The sequence below is a fragment of the Pimephales promelas genome, chromosome 12 (genome assembly GCF_988280905.1).
Source record: "Pimephales promelas chromosome 12, fPimPro1.hap1.1, whole genome shotgun sequence".
In the NCBI taxonomy this organism is placed as follows: Eukaryota; Metazoa; Chordata; class Actinopteri; order Cypriniformes; family Leuciscidae; genus Pimephales; species Pimephales promelas.
The window spans coordinates 3,529,125-3,541,396 of NC_142780.1; the positions used below are offsets into that span (position 1 = coordinate 3,529,125).

Here is a 12,272-nt window from a genome sequence, read left to right on the forward strand (position 1 = left end):
AACTTTAACAAAAAAAAAAAAAGAAAAAAAAAAGTGATGTTTATCTAAGTCATCTTTGCTTATTAATATGGTTGAATTGGATCAACGAAGGTCAGCAGCAAATAAATTGGTCAATAAAGTGAGATTAAGTACATAAAGTATATTTGTGTAATTTAACATTTAATTAGTGTATTGCAGGTTTGCATAATATTCAGAGTTTGCATTTAACTGTTTTTTATTTATTTTGAGGAATACTGAGTGTTCTGTGCAAGTGAGATGAGTAAATGCTAACATTTACTCTAGATCTACAATACTCATCATGTTCACACAGCGCACACACCACTTGCATGATTACCCAACATGGCAATAGGAGAGCTGTCGGTCAATAAATGAGAAAAGAAAGTAACTTGCGTCATTCACAATTTGAAAAAGTAATTGATTATTTGATAAATTTATATTTTATTGAAAATGTAAAAGTAATACAGTAAGATAAATCTGTTTGTTACTACTGGAGCTGCCAGTTTGCCAAGTTTCGAATGATTAATTAATAAACGGCACAAACTGTGTAAAGCGACTGCTCTTCCGGTGCACTCGGTGTCCCAATTCACACTTGTTTTCCTTCACTCCCTCAAGTGAACTATTAGTGGATAATAAACATAATAAACATTTTCAAATTGAAAATATTTTCATTTTCAGAAATGATGAGCCTACTGTGTAAGGTATTTGCAAACTTTTAAATGTTAGTGTACATTTGCTTTTGGATGCTGTGCTGGCTAAGCTTTTTGCTGTGAGTTTGTGGGACAGGACACGACTTTAAAGGGTTAGTTCGCCAAAAATGAAAATGATGTCCTTAATGACTTGCCCTCATGTCATCCCCAAGCCCGTCGGACCTCGTTAATCTTCAGAACACAGTTTAAGATATTTTAGATTTAGTCCGAGAGCTTTCTTTCCCTCCATTGAACATGTACGGTACTTTCCTTGTCCAGAAAGGAAATAAAGACATCATCAAGTAGTCCATGTGACATCAATGGGTTAGTTATGTTTTGAAGCATCGGAAATACATTTTGGTCCAAAAATAACAAAAACGACAACTTTATACAGCATTGTATTGTCTTCAGGTGACATGAGGGTGAGTCATAAATGACATCATTTTCATTTTTGGGGAACTAACCCTATAAAAGGCTCTCCATTTAAGACCATTCAAGGTCTTAGCTGGTCTTCCAGGACAGTCCTATAATGTAATAACACTTGAAATTACACAGTTGACCCTTCCCTCACACCATCATGCCCAGCACTAAACCTGTCTCTAACCGTACCGGCGTACCCTTTCCTACCTCAATAGCAGCACAAGGGTTTTTTAATACTGCAACATAATCAGTAAATTGTATCTAAATTCTTTATGTAAGTACATAAATAAACTTAATATAAAGTGTGACCACCAGTGCCTAAAACTCTTTTAAAACCAGACCAGTAGCAAACCACCTTAGGCTGGATGTAGCTAATGTGGTATATTGAGGGAGTAAAGCAAAGATAATTAACCATTTGCCTTTATCGTTATCGTTGTGAAACATTCATCAGTATCAGATTCCCTCGAAACAGCGTTATCTTATTTTATTGATTACAGTGTTGTAACACCATGTGACCAACATTTTATGGCAGAGCCAATTATTGGAGTAGCTCTGGCGTTTGGTGAACCATTATGTCGAATATGAAAAGTGTTTGTAAAATTGAAAATCATTAGGAAGAGTTACTGTTTTTTTTTTAAATCCAAAGAAGGTTCTTTGTAACATAAAAGGTTCAAATAATCAATCTCACACAGCATCAGGTAACAGATCATTCAAAGTGCCATTTTATTCCATATCGAAGGATAATTCAAAAATATCAAATTTTAGTCTGGTATCAAACCACAGAGATCGGCCACAATGTCATGCCTTCATAAACCATTTGAACATATCAAAGTCGAAATCAGACGTGACTTCTGCTTTCTGACACTGGTAATAAATGAACCGTTTGGCCAGTATTTAAGACACGCCGTTGCATCGCTCGGTCTCTTCGCTCAATCCTCTTTAACTACAACTTTTACATCTTAATATAAAAATATGACTTGCTGGGAGAGGAGGGCTATTTTTCAAACTGTACTGGAGAGCAGAATGCCGTAAAAGAATAAAACTATTGCACATTCATCTAATCTTTGAGGAAAGACACCATGGGGAATATATTCTGAATTAAGAAACATTCATCCCTGCAATACTGCCATGAATGTGGTGCAACAAACCCGTTCACAGTGATACTCCTACACCCCGCGTCCTCAAGAGTACCGCAATCTGACGTATTTGGCACGTGAGGAACACTTTCTGGAAAAGCGGGGTCCAAAAGTCTGAGACCACCAGTGAAAGTGCTTGCTTTTATTTGTAGAACATAATACAGTGTTTTTACAATCGTAAATATACTTGTAGTTAGTGCTGTCACATCCATTTTAATGATATAAAAGGGGCCTTCCTACGAGTCCACACTTTTATGAGATTACGCCGCTTTGATCGTTGGGTAGAAGATTGGCAAAAATGCGAATTAAAGGAGTAGTTCACTTTTTAAAAAAACTGAAAATTTACTCACCCCCATGTCATCCAAGATGTCCATGTCTTTCTTTCTTCAGTCGAAAAGAAATGAAGGTTTTTGATGAAAACATTCCAGGATTTGCCATATAATGGACTTCAATGGGGTCCAAACGGTTCAATGTCCAAAAGACAGTTTTAGTGCAAACTGTTCAAAGGGCTTTAAACAATTTCAGATGTCAAGTCGCTTGATCGAAACGATCGCTCATTTAAAAAAATAAATTAAAAAAAGTTTACGTTTTATAAGTACAAATGGTTGCCTTGCTTTGTTAGGGTTAGGGTGTGATGCGCATTCGTGACTCTCCTCTTTGAACTCGTTCATCAAAATAAACAAATCTTTTCCTGAGTCAACTCGTTCATTTCGTCGTTGAATGAACCAAATGACACGAAAAAAGATTTGTTCATTTTGCTAAACGAGTTCGAACAGGAGAGTCACGAATGCGCATCACACCCTAACCCTAACAGAGCAAGGCGAGCATTTGAGCTTATAAAACTTGAACTTTCTTTTTTTAAATGAGCGATCATTTTCCAAGATAAGACCCTTATTCATTGTCTGGTGTCGTTTAAAGCCTTTTCAACAGTTTACAGTTTGCAGTGAAACTCTCTTTTGGACCTTGAACCGTTTGGTTCCCATTGAAGTCCATTATATGGAGAAAAATCCTGGAATGTTTTCATCAAAAACCTTAATTTCTTTTCGACTGAAGAAAGAAAGACATGAACATCTTGGATGACATGGGGGTGAGTAAAATTAGAAAAAGCAAAAGTTTTTTTTAAAAGTGAACTACTCCTTTAAGGGGGCAAAATATCAGCAGCAAATATTTAAATTAGCTGTAAAGCAATTTTTTTTGCCATAACTATAAATATATATTTGGCAAAAACAACTTGGACTCAAAAACAAAAGCCATATCTCTACCCAGACAGCAACATAGTGTCGGTCCAGATCTGGTACGAGTTAAATCCACATGTGGCCCGGATCTGGGTTTTGATCCAGATTTTGTCTTTGGGAATTGATTGGATCGTAGGAAGTTGCTAACTCAATGGAGGGAGATCTGAATGTGAGTTGTGGAGGATTTTTTGGACAACATCCGTCATTTCAGGGGGAAGGGGAGGTGAACGAGGGAGCATTTGTCCACAAAATAATATGTGGACAAATAAATAATTTATTATTAAAAAACGTTGTCAATTTTAATTTCATGGTGACATTAAAGTACCATTAAACGTCCAATTTCAAGACGGTTTTAAAGGACGAATTTTGTGTTTAAACTTTCCAATGATACCTAATTCATGATGACTGCTAAAATATCTGATAGGGGGAAACGGCATAAAAAAAAATAGAATTATTTTTTATGAAGTTTTTGAAATCCAGGGTTAATCTGAATAAAACCCATGATTTGATGTGGCCTCAGACTTTAGAACCCCATGTTTATCTATTATAAAGTCAACAAATAAAGAAAAGGTGACTAGAGACTATAGAAATGCATGTCTACACACACACACACACACTATGCAAAGGCAGTCAGTATGCTTTCCTACACAGGCATTCAGAGTAGCTTTTCAATTGCAAACAACATTCAGTTATCTGGACATGTCAGGGTAATCTTTAAATAATAAAGGATTAAATAATAAAAGGATTTCAAATGAAAGAACAACAAAAATAGGTTCCTTTGAGCAGCGCATTGTGTAATATACAGTAGAGTTCATTGGATTCTGTGCGGTATGAGTTTAAAAACAACCTCCTCTCAAACTGTATCACTTCAGCAGCCTATTAAAATCATTCAACTTTTGTTTCATTCATTCGCGGCTGTGCACACTTTCAAAACGTATATTTTATAAACAGACAGTCTGTCTCATTTTCCCGCCAACATTTCTTTCCTCAGGCTAATAAATAGAGAAAACACATTTGAAAGTACTAATTACTGGAGCACATGTACTCGGCAGAAGAGGTATGACGTGAGGTTCGCGCGAGCAAGTTTGAAGAGTACGACAGAGTGTGTGTGTGTGTGTGTGCGTGTTGGTCAAGAGCTGTCCACCACTTGGTGCGGTAGGGTGACAAAAGAGCCGTTAATGAAGGAGCCTTGTTTTTCACGTCCCTTTAAGAAATAGGTGAGCAGCTCTCCTTTCCCCTTGACAAATATCGGCCCCCTCCTCACGAAGCGGAAGCCGTAGTCCTTCAGGATGCAGTAGCAGTCCTCCACCACCTGGGGGGAGCAGAGTGCGTTTAGGGTTAAAGTTAGTCTAACAACCCTTCCGGTTCTATCATAATGAAGTCAAGGTTTTTGATAGATAATGTCATGTTTTATTCTACAACATAAAATACATTAGTAACACCCAAGTGATTATTAAAGTTTTATATGTCTTGCAGAAAAAAATCGACTACAAGACAATAAAGCAACACCAACTACAATACATTTCTGATCATTTAAAGGGTTCTGTCCTCATTTACTCACCCTCGTGTTGTTCCAAACTCATAAGACTTTCATTCAACTTTGAAGCACAAATTAAGATATTTGAAGGAAATCTCAGAGAGAAATCTGTCCCTCCAATTGACAGTCTACGCAACTACCACTTTAATGCTACAAAAAGTTCATAAAGAGATTTAATTTAGGCTTTTATTCACATTAAAACATTGATCAGTGAACATAAATAGAAGCTCAACCGTACTTGATTGATGGGCGAGAACAAACCTCATTGGTCCTTGAAGAAGCTCAGTGTTGGGTGTAACTAAATACTAAGTAATTAGTTACTGTAATTTAATTACTTTTCCCTTGAAAATGTAAAGTAAGGGATTACTCTTAATTGATCTGTAATTTAATTACAGTTACTTCTGATGTAATTGAGATAAATATTGTGTATAGATCAATCCGATCTCACAGCGATTCGTATGAGGTGTCTAAATCGTCCGACCGCACTCGTACAAATTCGTATTGTAAAATATGTATGAAAAAAGTGTGAAATGTCATGAGATCAGACATAAAACAATAGTGGGTTTAACATCAAAATGTATTGTCTGATGCTAAAAAGTATGTTTTTATAATGTAACCTCCACCACCTTGGTCAGTTTAAGGATAATTCATGCAGTTTTATAGTATTTATTTGAAAGAATTAAAACAGATTCATGTCTATCCTTGTATTATTCAGCTGGTTGAGATTGATATGGAATTTTGAAAGTAATTTTTTTTTATTTTGCTTTTTATTGAACATGAAAATCAGTCAAAAGCATCAGTGAACATCAGTGTTAACAATGACATTTTAGTTCCTTTTTATTCTCCCCTTTATCCCTTTAATGCAACCCCCCACCCAGGAAAAAAACAAAACAATAATTGTAATGATAAATGAATTAAATTATAATAATAGTAACTAAAAAAAACAGAATAACACAGATAAAAGGGAAAGTAATTAACAATTACACACAGCAAGTTAGATCTCAGAGAAGACAATAAATAAACAATGTTTAGACTTTACAGGACTAGTAAGTTTACACAGAGGTAAAGGACATAGTAGGAATAGTTTCCCTTTTTTAATATAAACCTCACTTTTTATATTGCTTTCTCAATTTGGGAAAGAAAGGGACCCCATATTTTTTTTAAAGTAATTATTATTTAAAAGTAATTAAATACTTTTTAGAGAGAGTAATTAGTACAGTAATCTAATTACACTGTTGAAGAGGTAATTAGTAACTAGTAATTAATTACTTTTTTAGAGTAACTTACCCAACACTGCGTGTTGCGTAATACGAGAATGAACCTCATTGATTCTCGCACAACACAGGGCTCCAGACTGCGACCAAATAGTCGCATTTTGCGACCAAAATTTGAGTGTGCGACTGAATTTTACATGTGCGACCGGTAAATTTGCCACACGTTAAACGCATGGTAAACGTGGAAGGGACGCGTCAATGAATCCGTGACGAGAATAGCGCAAATAAACGTCTGTGGGAGGGAGACGGAGACAAATATCACAACCTGATGTTCGTCTGAGCAATAAGCGATCTATCGACACATTACCTAGCAGCGAATACAAACGAAATGAAAGTGGAACTAAAATACGCAACTCATATAGGCTATGCTTCACGGACCGTTGACGTTTTTATTAGGTTGGACCAGTAATTCTCAAAATGTGGTCCGCCATCGCCCCCTAGTGGTCCGCGAAAAGATGACCTAAACTAGGCAAGTGTTTACAAAAATCGTCACTTTTTCGCACGTACCAGTGTGATCAGTCTTCTTGGCTGATCCCTGGAGCGTACGATCACACCGGTGTGATTAGAACGTTCAGTGCATCACGTCAGCAACTGTTAAATTCAAACTTGCTCTCGCGCGCTGGCTGGCGCTAAGCCAGAGACGGACGCACTCAGAGCTGTCATATAACACAGCTATTGAGTGTTTTCAATGTTTATTTTAGGTTTTAGACATTTAAATACACATAAGTAACTTACTAGAAAAACAATGATTTTGAGTTTGTAAAATACACACTGATGGAAGCGGCAATAATCCTTTCAGTTATAATAAGACAACAACACGTTTTATTCATATCAGATACACATTGTGTAAGTAGCTTTACATTTGACCCTATTCTTCTCCCAGTTCACCAACTACTTACTATCATGTATTTCGTGAGAAGTGGAGGAATTGACGTTGTAAATCCAACAGATCTGATTCTCTGAACTGAAAAAGAAACTAAAATGGCACCGCCCGTTGTGCATACAGCTCAACTAACGCGATCGTTATAAAGATGTTTAAACAATGTCAAACCCATCCACTTGCACATATTTGACAATCGGAATATCAGTGTTTCATGTTATAGCTAATACATTTATGAATATTTTAACAAAAAAGGAAAAATGACATAAAAGCAGATCATCCTTCATTCAGCGCCGTGTTTTGGTTGTGCTGTGTCACGTGACAAGCAATGACGCGGCGTCACCATGGAAACATTAAAGTGGCAAGTTCTAAATAACGGTCGCCTTGAAAAACTCACGCTGGGGGGGTCAGTATTAACTCACGTGTGAAAGGGTTAATAAACTTAATTACCAAGCTTTGGCTTTCAGTAAATAAAAAAATTATTCATAGGCAAAATCAACCTATATCAGTTGACCCTATGTTTACTTTCTTCACTGACAGAAAAATGAAAAGCCTATATCAGTCAAAGCTCAGTTAGGAGTTAAATTTAAACTTAAATTTAGCTTATCCTTACACTTTTGTTGTTTTTTGGGGGCGTGTTACAGTGGGATTTTGTTAGGTGGTGGAAGATAAAGTGGTCCTTGGGCTGAAAAAGTTTGAGAAACACTGGGTTGGACCAATAATAGACAGAGCAGCGCATAGTGGAGCCCCCCGAACCACCGACAGTAGGCTAATAAAGCCCCGAACTTGCCAGTCGCGGGCCGATCTCGATCACGCGACACTGTTACTAGCAGATCCAGTGAATAAATCCATTGAATTCGCCTCAGAATTAATGACATCATCGCTACGAGAAACCACAGATATCAGATCAAACAGCGCGGACGTGGAAACCAGGAGAAACACTTACAGAAGGCTTTCAGTCCACAAATCAGCAACATTCACCATGAATTTAGGCTAATGTGGTAAGTTAACTCTAACCATAAATATGATGTGACAGAAATACGGTAGTCAAACACTTACAACACATCTTTGTCCTGCTCTTCAAAACTATAATATCATATAAAGTTAAATGTTTTATTTTTTGTATTTTTTTGTGATGATCAACACATTTTTTGTTCATCCTTCAAAGATTGTCCTAAAACGAAAAATTTTAAGATGTTGGAAAACTCTTATTTAAACATTAAAATTATTTTTTTATTATTATTATTATTATTATTATTATAAAAAAAAACAAAAAAAAAAACATTGTAAACAGTAGGATGTTTATTGGCTATTTTCACTCCAAGTCCTTATACATACATGTTTTCTCTCCTTTTGTTTTTAATTAATATTACGACATTATAAGTGATAATAACTAAAGTTAACTTCATCTACACCCTAAATTAATCTAAGTGATTTATTGTCAGCCCCAGTGCTACCAGTTTTTTTGTTTTTTGTATAACTTGCTGTGAGTTCTGATTTGAGGTGGTGCTGCCCTCAACTTTGAGTCTGGAGCCCTGTGAACTTAAAATAAAACAGCATATCATAATGTTAAGTCTATTTATTATTAAAGGATTTTCTCAGTATTACATTATTTTGGGGAAAATTTGAATAATTGCATTGCGAGCTGATTTAAGGTGTGCCCCTAAATTTTCTGCTTGCGCTCCTAAAATTTTCAGTCAGGGGCAACAGCGCTCCTAGTAAAAAAAAAGTTAGTCTGGAGCCCTGCAACATTTATTGTCATCAATGTTTGGTGTGATGTGTGAGTTGATGAATGTTTATGTGAATAAAAGCCTAAACTCAATTCGTTCATCATTTAAAGCGATCCAGTGTCTTTAGAAAATTTGGACTAAACCTCTCGATTCATATGGATTAGTTTTACGATCTCTCTATGACCTTTTTGAAGCATAACAGTGATAGTTAAAGGGACACTATGCAGTTTTTTTTAGCCAAACTGAACTGCTTCGGAGTTATTGAAATGGTTATATGACTTCTTTCAGGTTTAATGGTGGCCGTCTCGCCCCCCTCAGTTTTGATGAGGAAAAAAACTATACTGCTAAGAACCCTGGACCTCTGACATGCTTGGCAAAAATTCTGCCTCTGGACCATTAAAGTACATGGGGATAATAGTCGGATCTATGTATTTAATCACATGAAAATTCTCACCTCTAACAACATATATTTGATCTCTTTAAATGACAAATTAAACACAATGTAGTGAACTATTGTACACTATGTAACATGTCACGCTCTGCGTGAGTGGTATTAACAGTACTCCACAGCAACTCTAGGGGTCGCTGTTTGACAAAAACAGAATTCCTGCATAGCGTCCCTTTAAATAGACTGTCAATGGAGGGACCGAAATCTCTCAGATTTCATTACAAATATCTTCACTTTTGTTTTAAAGGCGAACAAAATTCTCACGGGTTTGGAACGACTTGAGGGTGAGTAAATTATTCATTTTTGGGTGAACCTACACTTAAAAAAGTATTTGACAAAATGTAGGAAATGTGTGTCCAGATCATTAATACAATGTGAAACCACTCACCTGGATGTTTCCCATCACCCCTGTGGACTCCATGCGACTGGCGACATTCACAGTGTTTCCCCAGATGTCAAAATGAGGTTTACGGGCACCAATAACACCAGCTAAAACGCCCCCTTTATTCAACCCTGTGGAGAAAAGATTTCATAATGCACACAGCAAAACATTCAGCATAATCGTTTCAGCATAAACATCGCCAAAAGGGATGTTTAGAAGGGATATTTGTGTTTAATGGCCCTAAAAGTTTGATTAAACCATCAAAATATGATGATTTTTTTTTAAATATTGTAAATATGAGGGAAAAACAAAACACTAAACTTGGTTAAGGTATTTATCAGACAAAATTATTTGCCAAAAAAAGGCAAACTTTAAGACGAGGAAAGGCAAAACAAGGCACAATATGCTTAAAAATCTTGAACTAGTGTTTAATATTTGAATAAAGGGTAAATATGAAGAGTTTGGTTCCAAAACGCGATAAACGCCATTTAAAAAAAAAAAGAGTTACTGCAAAAATCTGACTTTTCAATACCGACCAGATACAAAACAATGTTTAATTTTTCGTAAAATGGGATATCCGCCGTGTTATTATGTAATGTTTTCTCCCTTTCTTTCCAAACCGCGACAAACGCCAGTCTCCCTTTTCTGCAAAATGCCACATATCCGCTAAACCAATCACAACGCACCATTCCACGCAATGTAAACAGTAACGGCAGCGCTTTAACTAACCCGGCTTCCTAGGTTTTCTCTATTTTGTCCTTTCGATCAACAAACAAACAAAAAAATGAATAATTTTGACAGCATTGGTGAACCTGCGGAGGGTAAGGCATCCTGCATGGGTAAACGTGACATCGAAATCGAATCATTTACGTGAGGAGATTAAGAAGATGAGGCACTCGGAAGGAGGAAATGCCGGCTGTTGCTTGTTCTCACACGACAGCATCAAACTTCTGTCACGCTGACACACTGACCCCAGAGGATCTATTGGAAAACTTTCAGTTGTTTTATTCAAAGTCAACGAAAACCGAGCAGGACCGAGCCAGTTTACAGCTGATCGCCGTCAAAAAAGTACAGCGGCGACGTCCCAAGGTTGACAACAGCGATATGCATAACGTTAGATCATGCTTAATAAATCATAATTCATGATGATGTGCTCGTCTTAGTTAATGTTTTAATTAAGGTTTTGTTCATCCATGAAGTCATGAATGAAAAACGTTGAACTGTTAAAAAAACGTTGTTAGTTCCTGATGATATTAATATGAATTAATGCATAATTCATTTAACCATGAATTCATGACATGTACCGTTAAAGTGTTACCGAATATTGTTATATTAAAGCAATGGATTTATAGTATGCACAAGAAATTCAATGTGTATAAAATTTTATTTTGATTAATTGCATTTTGAAAAAAAATAAGTTATTGGATTTATTGCATTTTGGGGGAAAAACGATCTGTTTTTATAATAAATCTTTGGAAATCAAAACCTGGATTTCATTTTTTATTGTTATTATAACCTACAAATGCTATGTGAAAATTTGAAACCGAAAATGGTGGTTTTCATCTTCCCATTTTCTTGCTAAAGAAAACACAGTTTTACTCAAATTCATCAAAATGGATTTATAGCGTTTTGGAACCAAACTCTTCATATATACATTTTCCTAGGCCACTACTGTAGATGGATGTCGGCCCACTAACCGATGCGAAGCATGAAGTTATTGAAGGACTGGTAGTTGATGTTCATCAACGTGACTTTCATGGCCAAAGCAAAATCAGCAAGATCTGCCAAGTGCTGCCACCGTTCCCTGTCTGAAACTTCTTCTTTCTGTTGGGAAGGACACAAAAAATTCCTCTTTACCATTGTTATCAGCACTAGATGGATATATTGCTTCTAGAAAGATCCCATCTGCACCTCCTTTACCTTCATGCAAGCGTAACCGTTGGTGTTATTGTCTGGAGTGACTCCTGATGCTGCCATGTAGGTGCTGCCAATAGTCTTGATCTTGGTTATAAAGCGAAACTGTGGCTCATCCAAAAGCTAAAGAGCACAAAAGCAAACAAGCAATGGTATGAAATCTCTACTTCTAATTACAATTGGAAACAACGGGAGACATTTATATTGTAAAAAAACACTTCTTACACTATCAAAGTCAGAAATGATTTCATTGAGGAACCTCAGACACTCAATCCCGCCGTTGTTGATGCTTTCCTCCGTATAGAAATCAGAGAAGTTTGGGATGGAAGCGAACATGACTCCAATCTCATCATAGGATTGGCTGTAGAGCTCCTGAGAAACCAAACCAGAGAAGTTACAAGAGTTATGTAAAACATGGAAACTCTCTGAAATGCTGTCGAGATGCATTACAGACGAAACTAAACAAGTGTAAATGCATCAGAGGCCCTGTTTACACCTGGTATTAAGAAGCATTTTGGTTGATCGGATCATAAGTGGATGACGCCAAATAAAGGTATAAATGGGGTCTAAAACGGTTCGAGTTTGTCCACTTTCGGCCTCTTCCAGAGGTAGTCGAAAACGCATTCGACT

The 12,272-nt window shown here is 36.5% G+C and overlaps 1 protein-coding gene across 2 annotated transcripts in view; it reads right to left on the bottom strand.

Moving 5' to 3' along the window:
• Positions 1–1,800: 1,800 nt before the first annotated feature.
• The window catches only part of adcy3a (adenylate cyclase 3a), a 55,904-nt gene continuing 45,432 nt past the window's right edge, over positions 1,801–12,272 (bottom strand). For both annotated transcript variants that reach the window (XM_039651311.2, XM_039651310.2), the window contains exons 16-20: positions 11,868–12,014; positions 11,649–11,765; positions 11,426–11,552; positions 9,735–9,859; positions 1,801–4,789 (exon numbers count right to left, since the gene is read on the bottom strand). In XM_039651311.2, coding sequence (XP_039507245.2) covers positions 4,607–4,789; positions 9,735–9,859; positions 11,426–11,552; positions 11,649–11,765; positions 11,868–12,014 — 699 coding nt within the window. In that variant the 3' untranslated portion in view covers positions 1,801–4,606. The remainder of the gene's footprint in view (positions 4,790–9,734; positions 9,860–11,425; positions 11,553–11,648; positions 11,766–11,867; positions 12,015–12,272) is intronic.